At 34.0% G+C, this 21414-nt stretch overlaps 2 protein-coding genes across 4 annotated transcripts; one reads left to right on the top strand and one right to left on the bottom strand.

Annotated features, from left to right (window-relative positions):
* The first annotated feature begins 3154 nt into the window (after window positions 1-3154).
* LOC107914218 (uncharacterized) lies at window positions 3155-11531 on the top strand. 3 transcript variants are annotated; one of them, XM_016843045.2, is made up of 19 exons: window positions 3155-3362; window positions 3689-4062; window positions 4203-4448; window positions 4859-5049; window positions 5131-5302; window positions 5464-5601; window positions 5784-5970; window positions 6177-6322; window positions 6633-6809; window positions 7054-7164; window positions 7653-7772; window positions 7899-8052; window positions 8293-8453; window positions 8559-8645; window positions 9187-9503; window positions 9776-9857; window positions 10253-10392; window positions 10619-10850; window positions 10954-11531. In XM_016843045.2, exons 2-19 carry the CDS (start codon window positions 3715-3717, stop codon window positions 11272-11274), a joined length of 3330 nt encoding a protein of 1109 aa, XP_016698534.2. In that variant the 5' UTR covers window positions 3155-3362; window positions 3689-3714; the 3' UTR covers window positions 11275-11531. The 3 variants fall into 3 exon arrangements, with proteins under 3 accessions (XP_016698534.2, XP_016698535.2, XP_040959028.1); XM_016843046.2 differs by having other exon boundaries at window positions 3689-4067; XM_041103094.1 differs by lacking the exons at window positions 10253-10392; window positions 10954-11531 and having other exon boundaries at window positions 10619-10833.
* A 709-nt stretch (window positions 11532-12240) lies between these two features.
* Window positions 12241-15725, bottom strand: LOC107914219 (probable carboxylesterase 11). Its single transcript, XM_016843048.2, has 2 exons — window positions 14541-15725; window positions 12241-12980 (listed from the first exon to the last, which is right to left on the bottom strand). Exons 1-2 carry the CDS (start codon window positions 15347-15349, stop codon window positions 12443-12445), a joined length of 1347 nt encoding a protein of 448 aa, XP_016698537.1. The 5' UTR covers window positions 15350-15725; the 3' UTR covers window positions 12241-12442.
* Window positions 15726-21414: the final 5689 nt, after the last annotated feature.

Raw genomic sequence — 21414 nt, 5'->3', positions numbered from 1 at the left:
TGTACTGCTATTTTTGCCAGCGCATACGCAAATTGGGACTGCGAACCATTCTTGCGAGTCCTCTTGGCGAACTCCCTCTATGATACTTGCACGCATTGGCAAGCTCTCCTAACAAACTCCTTCTACGAGACCTGTACGCATCTCACTGATAGGGCCTTACTGGATTAGGTGATTTGAACCTCATTTGAATTTTAAATTGTCGAATCATAAATACATAACAAAAGTGCATAAAAAATTAAATTTGAAAGTGAAATAGTGATTTACTATTTAAAGCATCTAAAAAGGAATAACATAGTAAATATGAAAAAGTCTAAATAGAAAATTGAAATAAAATTTTGATATTTCAAACACAAAAGAATAAAAAAAAGAAGAATGTACAATATGTAATACGCCTTTGTCTTATTTTAAATTAAATATAATATCTAAAAATGGAAAAAAAAAACATGAAAATAGCTACTCTCTCTCTCTCTCTCTATATATATATATATATTTTTTTTTGTAATTTGTAATTTCATATTTAAGTTTTCCTTGGCTTGATCTCCACATTTCTTCATTGCATTTGCACATTCAGCATGAAGAAAAGACATAATTTTTAAGGTATTTAGAATGGATTATAAAAAAAATTATGATGAAAGAAACCCTTACTGTTGTTTCTTTTTTGCCAGTATTGTTTTCATTATGCAAAAATTAGGGGTTAGCCTCTTCTTAGTTGCTGTAAGGTTTCTTCAATTAAACATGATTTATATAGAGAAATAAGAAAGTTGAGATTGATATATTATAACTAATTAAGGGTGAGTATGAATGAAGCAAAGAGTTTAAATGAAGAAATTATTGTAGTAGATGCAAACGCAGAAGATGATATTTCTGATGGTCACGACTTGAGCAGGAAGGTTACCATTACTACCCCACTTGATTCTGATGTTGATGGAAGGGATGCCTCTTATCATAAAGCAAAGAAAGCTAAATCGCTTTTTGCTTGATACTCACCCTTAATTAGTGATATTGGTTGAGGGAATCGATGGTTCTCAGGTCATTGTTGTAAGAAGTGAAGAAGGTGGTAACAAAGTTGTCGGCGTGGTTTTGCGAGGAAGTACTGATAGTATATTGGATGATCTTGAAACAGCCGTTGATGATTGTGTGAATACATGTAAGGCAATGTGCAGGGATAGTCATATAGTACTTGGAGCTGCTGCTACTGAAATTGAGTTGGCGAGAAGACCGAAAGAGTTATCCTTTAACAGGATTGGATCAGTATGCCATTGCTAAGTTTGGTGAAAGTTTTGAATTGGTACCAAGAACCTTGGCAGAGAATGCTGGACTGAATCCAATGGATATCATTTCTAGGTTGTTTGAAAAGCATGCATCTGGAAATGCTAAAGTGGGCATCGACTTGAGGGAAGCCGACTCTGAGGATGGTGTTTGCAATGATGTTTCAACCATGAAGATATGGAACCCACCTCAAAACCTCCTAAGTGTACTCCTCTGTGTAGTTCATGGCAACATACACCTCCTTTGCATCAGTGAAAACAATACCTCCATCCACCCTATTAGCAACAACCCACTCAAAACCTCTCTAAGTGCAAGACCTTCAGCGGCCCTCGGCGAAAAGAAGCCCTCGGTCGATTCCACAATAGCTATGATGAACTTTCCACCCATGGTGCAAACAACAATACCAACACCTCGTTTTTCTCGCACTCAAAAATTGCAGCGTCAACCCAACAACGTCACATTCCTTGGTGCTGGCTAGAGTTATCAACGGTGCCATCCATAATACGTTGAGAACCTGTACAAACTGTTTGAGCCTCTCGCCAGTCAACCAAGAAACTATGAGCTTTGTACATGATGGTCGATGGAGGCACAACAACATTGTTCCAAATCAATTCATCTCTCACCAAGAACTCTTCCACTACAACCTTCAGATAATGTTCAACCAATCCTTTAAAAAAAAAAAAGTGATCAAAGAAAAATCACGTATAGAATCCATACGGTGCCAAAGAGACCAACAATTTACAGCATTAGGACATGACAGTAAAGCATGAGAAGGATCCTCCACACTTGAGCATTTAGAACAATTGACATAAATATCCACTCCCTTAGCACAAAGCCTAGCCTTAGAAGAGCATCCTGTAAAACCCGCCACATAAATTCTTTAACCTTCGGCGGAATTTTTGACTTCCAAAGAAGCTTCCAATTGAGAGTAGGAGCACATTGTAAATAGCCGATTGGCAACATGATATCCTGATTTAACTTAATAAACCCCTTTCTAATCGAAGTTTCAAATTAATCTATCAGTTGTCTTACGAGAAATTATCAGAATGTGGACAATAAATTTAACATCCCATACATCTTGAACGATTTCTGTCAAATCATACATCCGAATATTCAAGGGAATATGAGCCATGTATTATCAGTGTAAAAGTAATACTCCCTAGGCAACTAAAAGGTCATTACAAGCAAAGATATTTTCCCTGAAATCAACCAAAACTTTAACCTAATTATATCTTATAAATAAATTGTATAATCTTTCGTCAATTTTACATTTTTAACGTACGAACTTTAACATAATAATTTAAATCTTTTAAAGAATTTATATAATTTTTCCCCAAATTACACTCTCTCAACTTTAACCTAAATAAAGTATATACACATGTAGTAAACTATACATGCCATTTGATAGACATGTAACTATGACACTAACCTAAATTTCTAAATCTGTACCCTAATATTACTTTAGTATATATATTTGATGTGATTTGAGACCGAAATCTTTTTAGCTAATTTCATAATGAGTTCTAATCACGATTGTTAGAATTGCGTTCTTTGTAAGAATACAAAGATTAACCCCCTATGTTTGCTTTATAAACAGTTTGTCTTTTTTTCCATCCTTATCCCCACAATTGAAATTAAAAAAAAAATTAAGGGACAAGGTTTAAGAAACTAGTGAGTTAATATCTGGAGATGAAAATTTTTAGAATATTTTAATTCCGTTCATGAAATTTAATTTTTTGGATAGAATATTATTAATTACTTTTTACAAAGATTTTGTGATTCACCAGCCCCAATCCAACAATTAACCCAGCACAGTTCAACCTTTTATCCGGATCAAACCGAAATAACCAGATCCGCCGGCACTTAAACGGGGCCCAGACCCAAAAACCAACCCTGCGAGATCGGAAATTCTCAAATAAACATTTCAGAAACACCTTTCCATTTTCGTCTCGTTTCAACATAAAGCAATCGCGCAGTGCCCACGCGCTCTCTCTCTCTCTCTCTTTGTCTTTGACTCGCTTCAACTTCACGATCTTCTCTCGTCAGACTTCGAAGGTTAAACGACGACGTTCACTTTCGTCTTCTCCGATCAGGTTTTCCCTTCACGTTCAACTTCTCCAAAGCTTTCCTCAACTTTCTATCTTCAAATCAGATCAACTTTTACTTAATTTTCTTAAAGCTTCTTTTAGCTTTTACAATCTTTAGCTTCCCAAACTAGTTTTTCTAACTTTTTTTTTCTTCAAATTAGCTTCAGTTAAGTTAATTAAGTAGCTTAATTTAGTTGAAAAGTTGTTTTATGAAGTAGATCTGCCGATAGTTAAGCTGAATAACAATATTTAATTGTTTCTAGTTTAAATTTTGCATGTTTATTAAAATTTGGTGTTCTAAAGGCTGATTATTTTTGAACATTTGTATATAGATTTTGTTTTTTTTGGTGAGAAGTGAATGTTGAATGACATGGAAAATGAAAGAAGGAATAATAATAAGAACGAGGATTCAAGAATGCGAGGTTTTAGGCCTAGTTTGAGAGGAATGATGCTTGTGGTTGCGGTGATATGGATTGGTGTAGCTGCTTTGTATGGTTTATTGAAGCCCATATCAAATGGTTGTATTATGACCTATATGTATCCTACTTATATCCCGATTTCCACCACGGAGGGTGTGTCATCTGCGAAATATGGATTGTATTTGTACCATGAAGGTTGGAAAAAGATTGACTTTACAGAACACTTAAAGAAGCTGAATGGAATTCCTGTTCTTTTTATTCCGGGCAATGGTGGTAGCTACAAACAGGCAAGGTCCTTCTTTTACCACTGTCATTAGTATTAGCGTGCTTTGTTGTTGTCGATGCAAAAAGAACTCATAAGTATGTTATTCCGTTTGTGAATGGCTTCAAATGGTGTATAATTCATAAGTTTTGGTCTGTCTTTCAGGTGAGGTCTTTGGCAGCTGAATGTGATAGAGCTTATCAAGGAGGTCCTCTTGAACGTACATTCTATAGAGAAGCTTATCTAGCTTATAAGGAGGGAGGGAATGCGGAAATTGCTGACATTCAATTACCGAATCAATATGCTAACAGGCTAGACTGGTTTGCTGTGGATCTTGAAGGTGAACATTCTGCAATGGATGGTCGGATACTCGAAGAGCACACTGAATATGTAGTATATGCTATACACAGGGTATCACTTTTATCATTTGAACTTCCTTATTTGACTGAGTGCGTGAACTCAGTTTTAGTTTTAAGTATGGCCATTTGGCACAGAACCTTGAATGTTTTGTACATAGCTATGTGAGGTCACAGTAATTCGGAGTGATAAATTCCTTGACAGGATAAATTGACTGAATCTTTGTTGCATGAGCGAAAGATGTAAGTATGCCTGGTTCTTTTATATAATATAATATATATATATGGAATGAGAGCAAAGAAAAATGTTATTTTGAGAGTAAAATGGTGAAGCAATATGTTATATTACATCAAATATTGACATGCTTGTTTGTTTGAAACTGTCTTACCAGGCCATAGAAGAATTGAATTATTTTGCTTAATTTTATCATTGAAGGGTCATTGACGATAAGTCTATCCGTGCAGATTTTGGACCAATACAAAGAATCCCATGATGCCCGGGAAAGTGATGGTGCTGCAACAACTGGTAGCTTGCCTAGAAGTGTCATATTGATTGGCCACTCAATGGGTGGTTTTGTTGCTAGAGCTGCAACAATCCACCCCCGTCTCAGGAGATCAGCTGTTGAGACTATTCTGACTCTTTCAAGCCCTCACCAGTGAGATCTTTGGGATTCGTGTCTATCATTTTGTATAAATTTTCCTGTTTTTTCCTTTAATAATCTGCTATTTCCATCCAGATCACCTCCTCTGGCTTTGCAACCATCCCTGGGTGACTATTATAAAAGTATAAATCAAGAATGGAGAAAGGGATATGAGGTTCAAACAACTCAGACAGGGCGTTATGTATCTGGCCCAAAACTATCTAATGTTGTCGTTGTTTCCGTTTCTGGTGGTTTTAATGATTATCAAGTATGTCTCCAATTTCTGTTCTGCTGTGTAGTTTGGATCACATTTTTGCTTGAATAAAAAGAAAGGGTGCTTTATGACTTCACTGTAACTGTATCTTGTTTGAAATGTTGAATCTTGACTGCTAGTGCATGTGTGTATCCTGTTTTCGTTTCTGACTGCAGGTTCGCTCAAAATTAGAATCCCTTGATGGTATTGTTCCTCCCACTCATGGATTTATGATGAGCAGTACAAGCATGAAAAATGTATGGCTATCCATGGAACATCAAACTATTTTATGGTGTAATCAACTCGTTGTGCAAGTAAGTTGAATATCTCTTTCTACACTTCTTATTTCTTTCTCTTCTCTTGGATAGTTAGGTTGGGAGAGGGATTTGAACTAGGAACCTCCATTTTGGTATGATGTGTGACCAAAATTGTCACATTGCTTCAGCCATTCATAGCACTTCTGTTCTTGACATTTGAATGTAAATGTTTCATCTAGGTTTCACATACCCTGCTTAGTTTGGTAGACTCCAGAACAGGTCAGCCTTTTCCTGATACTCAAAAAAGACTCGCCATATTCACAAAGATGCTTCATAGTGGAATACCACAAAGTTTCAATTGGAAGATGCAACCTCAGTCACCTTGGTCAGCTCAGGTTCTTGCTAAGGACGTAAAAGACACTGCTGGTATTATCTGTCTATTAGGACATAAATGTTACAGTTTTATTTTTTTATGAAAACTTAGGAATTCTTTTCTTGAAATATATCTGCATGATAATTATCCTAGAGAAGAATTTACTAACATTTGGTTGAACAAGAACTGCTTCTTGAAATGATAGTTAAAATATGATTCCTGATGATTGTAATTTATGACATGTTATGTCATGTTGCAGTTTCACAAGTGCATACCTTGTCTGACTGTCCTAGCAGTTTTCACTGGAATGATGATATCCTTGAGAGGGATTTGTATATTCAGACAACCACTGTTACCATATTGGCCATGGATGGGAGAAGGCGGTGGTTGGACATACAGAAATTGGTGAGCTTTATATCACATCCAAAAAATGTTTAGATTTTTTTCTGAATGCATTTTTGCATAAGCAATGTCTACCCTTCTATTGCCCAAATTTTTATTTCCTGGAGGCAGAAATTACTTCTAAGATGCAAAACTTTACTAAACTGCTCCACTGTTGCTTGTTTAGCCTCAGCTTAGTAATCTGTTGACACCCTGACAACCCTCCTCCCCCACCCCAATAAAGGCAAAAAAATAATAATTTGCACTTTTTCCTGTATTTTATGTCTTTATAGACAATGCTTTCACTTACATTTACTTTTACTTCTATATGTAGGGGTCAAATGGAAAAAGCCACTTCATATTTGTGACGAACCTTGCCCCTTGTTCTGGAGTCCGAATTCATCTATGGCCCCAAAAAGGGAAATCTTCTTCAGACTTGCCTGCCGGTAAAAGGGTTCTGGAAGTGACGTCAAAGATGGTTCAAATTCCTGCAGGACCAGCACCACGGCAGGTATGGTGAAATATATTATCGCTTGCGCTGGCTGCTGTTTGTTCTGTGAACTTATTGCGAGTTTGTTGCAGGTTTCTTGCTTCTTTTATATGTAAAACTGAAATAGTCTTAGGGAAGTTCTAAGTTTTAATAGCAGATTTTGTTGGTAAATTTGTTGGCGTAGGAGTAACAACTTATTGAGCCTTCTGGTTTTAACAGTAATTTGGTAGACATTGTCACTCTTCTTTAAATTCATTGCTACCAGGTTGAGCCTGGAAGTCAGACTGAGCAAGCACCTCCATCTGCTGTACTTCATTTGGCTCCTGAGGAAATGCATGGCTTCAGATTCCTGACTATCTCAGTTGCACCTCGTCCGGTAACATTCCTTTTACAACATCAACTATATATGGACTAGGGTTGTTTCTGGAAATTTGTTTGTCTCTTTATGCTTATTCATCTTAAGGATTCACCTCTATGAGAATACATCATGAAACCGTCAGATACTTTTGATAGTTTGTGCTTAGCTATCTATATTTGAAAAGCATTTTCCCTTACAGTCAAGGAATAGAAAGCTAAACTGTGAAATCTAAAAGGATGGATGTGTGGCAACACCTTTTAGTCATTACTATTTTCTTTCTTTTCCAATTTTCAACCTATGGTGGAGCCTATCAAACTTGAGCCAATTCAGAAGACCAAATCTTAGTATGCATGTGAATGATGCATATTTTTTTGTATGCCAAAATGTTAGGCTTTTCATATTTTCTTTTCTGTTCCTGGACTTCTAAATGGTTGTGCTGCTCTCTCATTTAACGTATAGTGCAGAATAATTTGAGTAATTGTGTGCAGTGACTTTGTGGTGCTCAGACTATTTCAGGCAGGCCTCCACCAGCCACTTCCATGGCAGTTGGGCAGTTCTTTAATCCAGATGAAGGGGAAATAGACTTTACTCCTGTATCGATGCTTCTATCAATACACTCCCATAAGGTGAATATCTGAAATGCAGCCATATAGCTTTCTAGGGTTTGGAAACCTGAACAAAACCTGTTTACCGTAGTTTCACCCTCAAAGACAACTGAAAATTGTTTGGTCTATTATTTCAACAATGTGCAGGATATCTTCTTGAAGGAGGACCACCCCCTTGCTTTCAATCTGTCATTTGCAATTAGTTTAGGCCTTTTGCCTGTTACTTTTTCTTTGAAAACTGCAGGCTGTGGAATAAAAGATTCTGGACTTCTTGATGAAGCTGGTGATAATGAAAACACTAGTAAGAATCTTAACGTCTTTTTGTTTTAAATTCAATCCTGAGATTATAGAAGCTTGTTTGGTCACCGATTCTTATGCCACCTATTAAGCCAGCAAACTTTTGATATGGTTTATGATTGCTGGATATACTCTATTGTTAATGTTTTCATGTTGGCTTTTAAATAGTTTAGTGTTTCTTATTCTTTTCCATTCATGATTCTGTACTCATTAGTTTTCCTCTCTTTTCTGCTGAACCATCCAGAGCTGTGCAAACTGCGCTGTTTTCCACCTGTAGCACTTGCTTGGGATCCTACATCAGGTCTCCATGTATTTCCTAATTTGTACAGTGAGACTCTTGTTGTTGATTCTTCTCCAGCACTTCGGACTTCTACTGGGGCAGAGAAAACTAATGTTTTTTTACTGGTATGAGCCATATCTTTTCTTGCATACAAGTGTTACTTTCATTTCAAAATTCAGTTGTTCTGTTCTTAAAATTCAAATCTCTTTTTCTTCCTGATACCACTGCAGCTTGACCCTCATTGTGCATATAAGGCAAGCATAGCTGTTTCTGTAACCTCTGCGGCTAGCAGATTTTGGCTTCTATATTTTTCACAGGTTCTCCAATCTAATCCTCATGCTAATTGTTTTCTTTCCTGGTTTTGGATTTAGATGCTAGCTTCTATTAGTTCCAAAGATGATTAAAAAAAAGTAATCTGTTGAATGATGCTTTGAAATGCTATGACCTCTAGTTGAGTTCATTTGGGTGAAGATATTGTGCAATATGAACATATTGGTATTTCAAATGATATTACCTGGTTCTTTACTTTTGATAAGTCACGGTGTGTTCCTTGGCACTGAAATTTTGTGCTGTAGTCTTCTATCTATAACAATTGTAAATGCAAATGTTTCCTATAGATTCTTATGAAAATAGTATAATGTAACAATGTGGAGCTGTAACTAGAAGCTGTTCATGGTGAGATTCTCAAGAGAATTAGATGTCCGAGAGATCTGTGCATGAAATGAATTATTGGAAGCATGTTATATAATAGCCTATAGTAGTGGATTTTCAGGCATATGCACCATCATCAACTGTTGTTTTGATTTATATTCTATTTGCACTCCATGATATTTATATGATATTGAACCCCTCATACAGATAGCTGGCTTCTGTGTTGCTGTTGTATTTTTTGCTCTGATGCGACAAGCACATGCAAGGCCGATTCCTTCTATACTGAAAGCTGTGGAGTCCAATTTAAGAATGCCATTCCCGTTTTTGCCTTTTGTTGCTGTCCCCATCTTGCTTTCCTTGTTCTTTTCCTTTCTAGTATCTCAACCATTTCCTCCATTCTCTAGCTTCACCATTGTGTTGATAATTTGCTACCTATTGGCGAATGGGATTGTTATTCTACTGATATTGGTATCCCAATTGGTCTTCTACGTGGCTGCGTATTTACATGTTTTCATAAAAACAAGGTTGGTGAACTCTACCTTTCTTGTTGTACCATCACCTGAATGTCAAGTTGATATATTTTGTGAACAAACAAATATTTTATATATTTGAAAAAAAAAGAATGAAAAGTTAAACATGTTTATCTTTTATTTTACTTCCAATTTCTGTTATAATTTTTTGGAATTCTCTCTTTTTGATAGAGTTGTGTGATTTCTCATAGATAGAAATCATATAAGATTCATTGCTATTTTGATTTACTACCTTGTAGTTATATAAAAGGTTTAATTGATTCCAGGTGGCAACTATGGGAAGGAAACTTTGGCTTTTTGTTTCTTCACTGGTTTATGAATCTTTCTTCGAGGTTCTTTTCATTGAAGGTAAACTCTTCACCCAACTATCTATACCGACTTTGTTTCTCTGGCTCCAATCTCTCAAATTATTTGGATTTAATATCATATTGCATATACCAAAACTTTTAGAAGTATAATTCTGGTTAAATAGTATATTTGCTTTTCTGTGACTCTAAATGGGGACCATGTCAACCATTCCACTTCCAAGTTCCAACCCTGCGTGAATCATTGTTCTTTCAAATTTTCACAATGGAAAGGTACCACTTGTATATGAGACTTGTAAGCATGGGTAATTGAATTCATATATATTGATTACGAGTATTTCTGGTAGTTAAAGATTTATTGTCATTTGTCTTAATTTTATGTGCACAGTCAATACTTTACATAAATACTATTTTGATCTTGATTTACTTTGGAAATAGGTTGTAAGGATTCTAAGAGCCAATCCGTTATTTGTTCCAATATCTGCGGCAATTGTTTTGTCTATGTTCGTACATCCCGCACTTGGCCTATTCATACTGCTCTTATATCATGCTTTGTGTTGTCATAGTTCGCTGTGCAAGTAAGTTACTGTTAACTCTATCCTTCCCATTGTATTGGTTCCTTTTCAATGTAGTATTCAAAAGCTTCTTCCATAGATTTGAACATACTCTGGATTGTCGGGACTTTAGCATTTACAACCCACTAGCTTCTGTATGCATTTTATTTTGCATCTTTTGGTAAATACTGAATGCATTTGTAGGCATGCTTAAGGTGATACTAAGTGTTACTCCTTTTTTTGGTAACAGTTCTTTGACAGCCTCATTGCGCAGCCATGCACGAAAAAAGGAATCCGATTACAAAACTGAAGGCAATTATTTGTCTCAGCAACTCAAAGCCAAACCCGGTTCCCCTTCAAAAGAAAACAGCTCAAGTTATATTCAGACACAAGAAGATATCTTCCACCTTCGGCATGGCTTACTGGTGCTGCATATTTTGGCTACACTAATGTTTGTTCCCTCTCTGGTGTCTTGGTTGCAGGTATCGGATTTGCCCAATTGTTATGCCTTTCCCTTTTGAGTTTTCACAAAAATGCATCCATTTAAATTTCTTTTATCTTATGGGACCTGTTTTGCGATTGCAGAGAATAGGGATGCATCAGAGCTTCCCAAGGTTCCTAGATTCGTTCCTTTGCATTTGTTTGATTCTTCACGGTATCTTCAGTTCGGAGTCATTGTTAAATTCTGAAGTGCCCCTTCCACGCATCATGGGTAAGGAAGTGAGATTGAATTTGATCTACCTAATTGCCGGAATTTACTCCTATCTCTCTGGTATGGAACTGGCACCCTATAAAGTATTGTACGCCATGGGTGCCATCGGGATCATTTCCTTTGCATTGAGTATCTTACAAGCATGGACAGGAGCAACTCGGTTTGGAAGACGAAGGCATTGGCACAGGCACTAAAATTGAACTCACATTTCGAAAACTTACAAAACACCATTAACGCTACATGAGCTGACATTGTCGAGTCCTCAAAAATGGAGTTACAGGTACATCCAATCCCTCATCCATTTTGCAAATGAGCTTTTGGCGGGGAAGAAGGGACTCTTTTGTTGTAATATTAAAACGGCAGGGCCCTATTTTTTGTGACTGCCATGATCAAACCTAGTTTTGGCATTTCAATTTGAGCAAAGAGAAGAGGTGAGAGATTGGATTTTCTAGCCTTTTTTATTATTATTATTATTTTCATATTGAAATTGGCTGTTTTGTTTTTGGGGGTTTGACCCTTCCCAGATTTTATTTATTTTATTTTTGTCTTTGTTTTATAAGAGAGATCTTTTAGAAGTTACTATTGTAATAATCAGGATAACGTAGGTAGGTTTGATATTAAGGAACAAACTTATTGGTCTGCCCTTACCCTTAATTAATCATCCATCATCTAAACTAACATTACTGTTTGGAGACCACTAGGTATAATTTGCAAACGCATCATGCTACGAAAGTGTTGCCTACACATTTGGATCTGACGAAGATATGTTTAATTTTCTACTAATCCTACGGATGCATGTAAAACGTGATTTTACACGTATTTGAATATGCGTCAAAATCTAAATGCTTTACAAGAAATAAAGAATATGAATCAATTCAGAAATCCACAATTTAAAGGAGTTTGGATGACTATTCCAGTTTTCCACTAGCAAGAGATAAAGGTTAAGTGTAACAAAGAGATCTATATGTCACAAGTTTGATTGTTGCAAGGAGAAGTTCCCACTGTTATACAATCAAATGAGGAGTAAATAGTTACACCTTAATTCACAGGGGAAAAGAAATTACCTGACTACATACATCCCTACGTGTTGTGCAGCACTCCAAAATAAGTAATCGCATCCCCACCGGTCACCAATCTTCCGTCGGAAAAGTTTTGTATCATACAAAAACAACAAAATAGACCATCCAATAAACTCCGGGACGGAGGTACATTCTATCAGCAGGGATAGTAAAAGAAAAAAAAATGCAATACATTAAGCCAATCTTGTGACCGACCGACCAACTGTCAGGCAATCATGCATCATTTTCTTTCTCAACTGTAACACTGCCACAATTTATTTTCCCTTCACTTGAAACCTCTGACTTAATACGAGAACTCATTATCTCGACGTGAGATGTACTTCTTAACCCATATTACAATGTCCTCGGCACAAGCCTGAGCCTGAGGGGTCTTTAGAAGTATGTCAAGGTTTGCAAATTCATGAACTGCATCCTTATACTCCAACACAGGTGCAACGACATTTACTTTCCGCAGAGCCTCTGAGTAAGCAATAGCCCGGTCTCTCATCCAGTCATGTTCTGCTACAATGATCAGTGTCGGAGGCATGAGCTTCAGTGGTGGACTCCTATCCAGGATGAGCGGATTGCCAGCTGGGTGGTCCAGGCTTAGCTCTTCCTCAGGAAGAAAGAGTCTCCATGCAAGCGTGCACATTTCCTTGTCATAGAAGTAAGTGTTGGCCAACTTTTTTTCAGACTCTGTTGGAACACTGCCAATGAAGAATGGGTACATAAGGACCTGTGCTACAACCTTGATAGGGTCGAAAAGCTTGCCTGCCTCGACCGCTTTCCGAGCCACATAATCTGCAATGTTCGCTCCACAACTTACCCCAAGTAGAACACATCTGTTTCAACAATGTCGCAATTCAAGATTAGGTAAAATAAAAATATAATGTATGTATGCAAGATAGAAAAGAGGGATAAAATACATTAGAGAAAAGCAGCGCAAACACAATTTGCAAATATTTTATCTCATTCAAACTTGGCTCCTTCAGATAGATTCATCCTAAACCTCAACGATGAATTTTCATTATTTGGATGCCTCCATCCTGCATGACAACTACATACTAGACTAATGCCAGGGATTATGATCAGAAGTTTATTGATCAGATCTGTTATTTCAAACTTTCATTTTTCATAAAGTACTAGTATCCAACACCCATGTCAGATGTTTATCAAAATACATGCATAAGGATATGACGTACCAAGAACTTCACAAATATGTGAAAAACTTAGAAAAATTTACATAGCTATGTCTGGAACATATCCATATTTGACACTCATGCTTAAATCCGAATAACATCACTCAAAAGACACAATAGAGAAAACAATACAATCTACTGTCAACAAGACATTAAGAGCTAACTCAAACTCTTGACCATATACTCTCTTGAAGGACTTTAATAATAACATGTGAAAAGAAAGATATGGCAATTTACAATGCAAATTAGAAACTTTAGGCATAAATGGCTCAACAAAAAGTATTGAATATCATGTTCAAGCAAAGGTAAGTATATGAATCTGCTCAAAATTCAAGAAGACTCAAATGCATGAACAATATGAGAGGATAAAAACATGAAAGTCTAGTTAGAAATCGTAGCTATTAACGAAAGAGGTCCCCTAGATAAGCAATTGAGCAACCAGCACCCAACCTAATGGAAGAAATAACTCTAGCCAAAAACCAATGGCAGATGCTTAAGGTATCTATTCTCTTTCTGATACTATTTTTTTTGAAGTATCCATGTCTGATATCCGTGTTTGACATATATCTAAATATGGATATGGGAATCTGACCCCACAAGGTCCCTACAAAACCAATCTAAATTACTTTCAAAAGGTTTATAATCCAAACCTCATTTCAAATTCAAGCTTATAAGGCACATTTCCATAATGAAAGCAAGTGAATGCGTGTCACATCTACAACCGATCACCTTAATAAATCTGACTCTTCATTTCTCTTAAAGAACCTGATTTGAGACCCTCATCCGACACATATCCAAACATAAGAATGGGGATATGGTCTTAAAACCCTCCAAATACATGAAAATCTTGAGGAAGAGATAATTATAACCAAGTCGAACAAATTTGAGTGATATAGATCAAAACTACCTACAAATTTGAGGTTATAAACTCAAACTTCTCAGATCAAATTATACATATCTTTAACCACAGCAATCAATAAATTGAACAACAACAAATTCATATCAAATCAGTAGTTAAAATGACATCAAACACATAAAATATAACAAAAACAAGCACAATCAATGATCAAAACATCTCATTCATGCCACCATCAAATTATACTTGACAAAATCCTACTTTTTCAACCAAATCAATCAGTAGCAAGAACAAATGCAACCGAGATCAAAATTTTATATAAGTACAAAAAAAAAGGAATTTAAAACCTTGAAAGATCTCCATGAGCTGCCAACCATGGCTCAACCACGGAAGCCCCAATGGCATCCACAATATGTCTTTGAACTTCGGCCTTTGTAAACTCAGCTCCAACACCACGAGCCCCACTCCCCATCGACTTACTACACTCTGCTAAATTCGCTTGCTTCCCTAGCCAATGCAACACCTTCAATCCGTCCTCAAACGCCGCCGGATACTTATTCTCCGGCGCCAACCGATAACCGACCGCCACAACTATAACATCACATAATTTTGCTATCCTCCGACAGAAGAAATCGTTAGCTACTGAATCATTGCTTCCACTTACCCAACCGCCGCCGTGAAACTGCAACATTATTGGTAATTTTTTACAGTTTTGAGGTGATGGTGCGTAACCTTGATAAGCATTATTATCGGATCTTAAATCTAAACCTTCGAAGCTGCTTCTTCTCATATCATTTCTCGGAGCTTCCATATTAAGCAGGCCGTAACTCTTCCTCCGTTGAATAAGGGAAATGGGGTAAACTTGTTGGGAAGATTTAGGCTTGGTTTTCGGGCCGGTTTGCTCGGGAGGGGAAAGGGAGGATTCAGGGAGGAAGATCCGAATAGAAAGGGCAGTGAAAGGGTCGATGTGGATGTCTTTAGTGGCGACACCGTCGGTGAAAGAAGGGTTGGAGGCGGAAACGGATTCTTCGGGTCGGGTTGTAATACCGTATTGATTGGGGGATTCGTTGAGAGGGGTTTGGATCCGATTCTGCAAACGCTGTTTGAAAAGGAACTTGAAGAATACACTGTTTAGTTTTACAGCCAAGCTTGGCATTTCCCTCAAATGTCTCGGTTTTACAACCAACAAAATGAAAAAAAAAAACTTATTTTATGGTTTTTATTAAGAAAGGCAATTCTGGGTATTGATTTTTCAGGGGTTTTCTTGCTCGGTTTACACTTCTTTGTTCTTTTTGGTTAAGACTTAATATTGAGGTAAATTAATGGTTTTGGAAGGGGAAAGTTTGAAACTTGAAAATGTTTAATTATAATTGAAATTTCCACAGGGGAATTGAGTAATTAGGGCTCATAAAATCTGGGGAGGTCTTGCTTGAAATCTCAGGTTTTTTTTTTCCCCCTTCAATGGCAAATTAGAGGAGAAAGAATTAAGGAAAGAAAGGAAGGGCAGAAGCGCGCCTGAGGTGGATGATGGGGTTTTGCACTTGGCTAGCATGCATGCATGCAACTGCCAACTTTATTATTTAACAAATAAAAGGCTTAATGACAAATTTAGCCACTAATATTTACATATTTTATCAAAATGACTCTAATTTTATTTTTTGAGATTTTTGGCCTTCAACCTTTGTTTTTTTTTTTTTTGAAACTGTTTTTTCTAACAAATTTGATGAAAGTACCATTAAAAAAATTAACAAGGATGATGTAGAATATTTTTAATGAGATATAATTTATTACTTAGGTAACCCAATAAGATAATTACATATGAAAAATAATAAAATAAATAAATCATACATGAAATTAAAAAATTAACTCTTAATTTAAAGAAAATAAATATAATTATCTAAAAGAAGTTTCAAAATAAATACATTCATCTGTTTACTAAGAGGTGTTAAAAAGATAATTAATAAATCAACATGTAATTTTTTTATTAGGTTCTAAATAATAAATTATATCTCATTAAAAATATTCAACATCATCCAGTTAACTTTTTGAACGGTACTTTCATCAAATTTGTTAAAAGAAACAATTTGGAAAAAAAAAACAAAAGTTGATGGTCAAAAAAAGACTCAAAAGTACAATTAGGACCATTTTGACAAAATATGTAAACGCTAGTAATCAAATTTGTGATTAAACTAAAAAAATCTAGCGAATTTTTAACGTGTCTCTTTAGTGAAAGGCTGTTGTACTGTAAGATGATTTCACTAAAATTATGTATCTTTTATTTTGTATTTTCTAACACCATATTAATTCTATTTAATAAAATTTTAATCATAATTAGTGATGTTGATGTAAATATCAGATAAGATTGAGGTTGTAATGATGTTTGTCGATTCACTTCGTTTAAGAAAGAGTGAAGAGCCAATGTATGAGACTTGAGAGAAAGATTAGGAATAGATGAAGCTTGGGGAAGTGGAGTCTCCTTCTCTGTTGTTTTCTTCTTCTTCTCTTTATCCCCTAACCCTTGGTCATGATGGTTTAGTTTAGTTAAGTTGTCATGGGATTATTACGATGTGATTGGTGGTTTTTTTTTATGAGACTTAATATGTATAATAATATTATATATATATATATATATAACAATTGTCCCCGCGATCGAGGGAAAGGTTATAAAGTGGTCGTATTCGAAATAAAAAAAAATGAGTTAGATCTCTATATTGTATGCTTGGAGCGTCTTTTTTTTCTTTCTTTTTCATTTATTTATTTTTTACTAATTTCGTACTTGTGAGGAGTTATAAGATCACTCGCATATGAGCGAGGCACTGGCAAAATACATTGCAATTTAAAATTAAAATATAAGTACGCTCATATTATTAATAAATGGGTGAAAGGTTGGCAAGAAGTGTCAATCATCAAATTACACATGTTCGGTACCGTTGGAAGTGTATGAATATACTAAATGAGCAATATCCACTTTGGAATATCTGCTTTGTAACTTTGTAAAATTTAGCTAAGTGTCTTAAAAGATTAGAAGTGGTTTTTCTGTTAGACTTAGCGAGCAATTTTCTCTTGAGGTGTCTGCTTTATAACTTTATTGAATTCAACACTAATTGCCTTAGAAGTGATTGTTTTATTAGATTTAGCTTGCTTTATAACTTTGTAAATATAACAAATTCAATAAAATTAATAAATGATAATAGCCAGTTTTAAGGTTTATGGTTTTTGGGATAATGTGACATTTGGTTCTTGTACTTTCATAAAATATTCAATATAATACTAATTGTACTTTGAAAATGTCTAATGTGATTCCTGAACTATCAATATATGTTTTGTTATGGTACTTGTTGCTAACAACGTTAATGAAATGCTAAATTAGCCGATAAAAATTCGACATAGAGATCTTTTTTTCTAAATCATCAAGTACACATGGATTATAAACATTATATGAAAAAAATAAATTAAAAATAAATAACTAAACATATTTAATAAAAAAGAAGTAAATATTAAAATATTCTTTAAAATTTGATTAAAATATTGTATCAAATGGAAAACTCTTTGGAGAATATTACCATTTAAAATAGAGAATATGACATTTTTTTTCTTCTGTAAGTTTAATATTTACTTCTTTTTTATTAATCGAGTCATTTGTTCTTTAATTTAATTTGATTTTTTTTAAATTTTCACATAATGTTATATTACTTATGTGGACTTGATTTGGAAAAAAAAAGTTTCTACATGTTGAATTTTTATGGTTGGTTTAGCAATTCATTAACGGTGCTAAAATAAAACACATATTGATAGTTCAAGTACCACATTGACATTTTCAAAGTACAAGTATTACATTGGACAATTTATGAAAGTACATGTACCATAATAAAATACATATTAATAGCTCAGATACAATATTAGACATTTTCAAAGTACAAGTATCGCATTAAACATTATATGAAAGTATAAGTACCAAATGTGATATTATCCAATTTTTTTCCAATTGGGTTTATGGTTTATGATATAGTGGGTTTGACACTAAAAAAAATTATTATTTTAGGGAAAATGGTATATTAGGATTTAAGGTTTAAGAGTCTAATCTTTAAAGGTTTGAATTTTTTTTGAGGAGAAAGGTTTAGGATTTTATAGTTTTAGAGGTTTTAGAATTTTATAAAAATAGAATGATTTTATTAAATCTAAACTTCCCACACATACACACACAAAAATCAACAGTTAAAATTTAGTTGTAATATAAAAATAGATTGATTTTATTAAATTTTAATAAAATTTGATGGTAAAGAAGATCATGTTTGTCTCTTACAAAAGTCTTTGTACGATTTGAAGCAGTCTCCTCGGTAGTGGTATAAAAAGTTCAACTCTTTCATAGAGTATTAGGTTTTCTCGAAGTAAGTATGACAGTTGTGTTTACCTACAATGTATTTATGATGGTTCTTTTATATATTTTTTGTTTTATGTTGATGATATATTGATTGCAGCTAAGAATCCATCTGAAATTGATCGTCTTAAAACTATATTTAACTCTGAGTTCAAGATGAAAGATTTAGGTGCAGTAAAGAAAATTTTTGGGATGAAAATTTCGAGAGATAGACATTTCGGGAAATTGTTTTTATCGCAACAAAAGTACATCATTAAGATACTTGAGCGATTTAAGATGCAAGATTCAAAACCAGTAAGTGCTCATTTACACACTTGAAACTTTTAATTTCAGATTCCCCACAGAATGAATGCAACAGCCTATTTTTTAATAGTGTTGAAAACAATGGTTTCGGGACCACAATTCTGATGAAAGAGTCTAGATATATTTAATTAATATTTATGAGTTAAATATAGTGTAATAGTGAATCGTGATTTAATAGATTTTATTAATTAGTCTGTTAGTCAAGGTATAAGTAGTGCGTACTAAAAGTCAAGTGGTTTTGAAAAATGAAGTATTGGGACCTCGTTTCTGTAAACCGAGCCCGTAAATATTTTTATTAAATATTTATGGAGCTATTATATAGGTGAATTGAAATTTGGTCTGAAAATTTTAATGTTTTGATAGTTAATTAAAGAAAAAGAAATCGTAAAAATCGTAAAACTTTATCGTTATTGGTTTATAATAGTTAAATGACTTAATTAATAATTAATTAAGTCCTAATGTAGTAATTTAACATCTTTTAAATGTTTGTACGGTTAGTGCTCACATTTTTCTTAATTATATTATATTATATTAAGTTATAATAAAATAATAAAAAGGTTAAAGTTAATAAAAGCAAAAAAAATATAATCATCTTCTTTCATTTTCTTTACTTCCAATCGAAGAACACCACTTTTTAGATTAGAGAGCTTCGACAAGCTTTCAACGAGTCATGTAAGTATTTTTGAGTTCTGCTTTTCGTAATTTTATGTTTTTGATATCATTGCAACTAGATTCGGTTAATTTGTATCTTCATTTTCAAATATGTTAAAGATTTTAAAACTTGTCATTGATGAATTTTAGATATTTTAATAGAAAATGGTAGATTTGGAAACTTAAAAATGAAAGTAAATTTTGTTAGTTTTGAGTTAGGAACTAAATTGTGAATATATTGAAATTGGTATGAAATTTCTGTAAATTATGATAATAGGAGGCTGCATACGGACATAATTGAAGTGGATTTAAAATTTGGAGTCCAAATTCGGAAGATATGATAAGTTCGGTTTTAGAGACTAAATTGAATAAAATACAAAAGCTTAGGGGCATTCAAATAATAAAATTAAAACGGTATATACTTATAATAGGATGATATAAGATTTTTGGAATTGATAAATTGAATTGAATTATTGAATAGATCAGAAATTGGACCAAATTAAAGAAAATCAGGGAAATGACAAAAATTGTTGATTAGTCCTTTTAAAGAGTTGTTGTTGTTGTCTTAACCAAGTAAGTTCGTATGATATGTTTTTGTTAAATGGTTATGTATTTAGAATTATAATTGTAATTATATTTAATTGAAATTTTAATTGTTTATAATTCGGTACAAAAGGGTGAGTGAGAGGATTAAATTGAATACAATGAATTGCAAATTGAAATAATTATGAGATGATGAGATGAAATGAACTTAATTGATTTGATTTAGACTGGCTGATGTGATAAGGACTAAATTGAATATATATGAAAAATGTGTATGTATGTATGTATGTATATATGTTTACTTGATTGATTCAATGATGAAAATATATGTGAATTGATATGTTGATTGATAATAAATACCCTATTAACTGTTCGGGTAGAGTCGGATATAGTTGACATGTTATAGCATATGAAGAGTTCAAGGTTATTTCGACTATGAGTCGATGAGGCACTGGGTGCCAATTTGCTTCGAATTTATCTGATGAGGTACTAGTGTCAAACTGGTGTGTTGGTTGAATCTGTGTATCCATCCGAGTCTGAGTCGTGTTAATAGGGAAATAAATGGTAAAAGCGAAATATTTGATATTTGAAATGGCAAATGACATGAAATGTAATATGAAATTGTGAAATAAGTTGGGAACATTGATTGATTATGTTTAATAAATCCATAAATTTGGAAATTGAGATGGAATGTGATTCGTAATTCGTATTCTGAAATGAAATAGTAATTGACATTAAATTGACAATTGATATATATATACATATATTTGGTATAAAGATGAATTGATATGAAATGGGAATGAAGTTTATACAATTTAATATGAATTTGATTGAGAATTCAAATTATGAAATAAAAAAATAATGTTTGACATTAATTTGAAATGGGATGTATTACGGGTAAATAAGTGGTATGATATGATTAAGATAGTGAATTGATTAAATGATTGTTTGTTTTATGAATGATAATGAAATGTCGAATTAAGTGAATTGAAATTTTATATGATTGAATTAATATATAGTATGATTAATGTTGAACTCACCTTTTTGATATTTGAATTGCCATGATAGGCAAACTTTATCAAGCTAAGTAACATGTAGGGTATAATTATAACTTGAGGTAAGTTATTTGGTTTTAAATATCTATAAACTTACTGAGCATTTGTAATGCTTACTCCCTTGTTTTCTTTTTCCCTGTAGTGTCAACTTGCGGAACGTGTCAGACGGATCGTCAAGAAACTCACACTATCCCGGTATTGGTTTGGTAGTCTTTTGATCGTATCAGGCTTAGTTATATGTGGCATGTACTTAGGAGTTGTTTTGGTTCACTAGTATATTGATATGACTTG

This window comes from Gossypium hirsutum, chromosome D10 (assembly GCF_007990345.1).
Source record: "Gossypium hirsutum isolate 1008001.06 chromosome D10, Gossypium_hirsutum_v2.1, whole genome shotgun sequence".
In the NCBI taxonomy this organism is placed as follows: Eukaryota; Viridiplantae; Streptophyta; class Magnoliopsida; order Malvales; family Malvaceae; genus Gossypium; species Gossypium hirsutum.
The sequence above is the reverse complement of the archived record's forward strand: the minus strand, read 5'-3'. Positions and strand labels throughout refer to the sequence as shown.

Coding starts and splice junctions, on each gene's coding strand:
- LOC107914218 (XM_016843045.2), top strand. CDS start 3,715: ATGTTGAATGACATGGAAAATGAAAGAAGGAATAATAATAAGAACGAG. Junction 7,165..7,652: donor TCTCAGTTGCACCTCGTCCG/GTAACATTCCTT, acceptor TGTGGTGCTCAG/ACTATTTCAGGCAGGCCTCC. Junction 10,851..10,953: donor CTCTGGTGTCTTGGTTGCAG/GTATCGGATTTG, acceptor TTGCGATTGCAG/AGAATAGGGATGCATCAGAG.
- LOC107914219 (XM_016843048.2), bottom strand. CDS start 15,349: ATGCCAAGCTTGGCTGTAAAACTAAACAGTGTATTCTTCAAGTTCCTT. Junction 12,981..14,540: donor GCTCATGGAGATCTTTCAAG/GTTTTAAATTCC, acceptor TTGTTGAAACAG/ATGTGTTCTACTTGGGGTAA.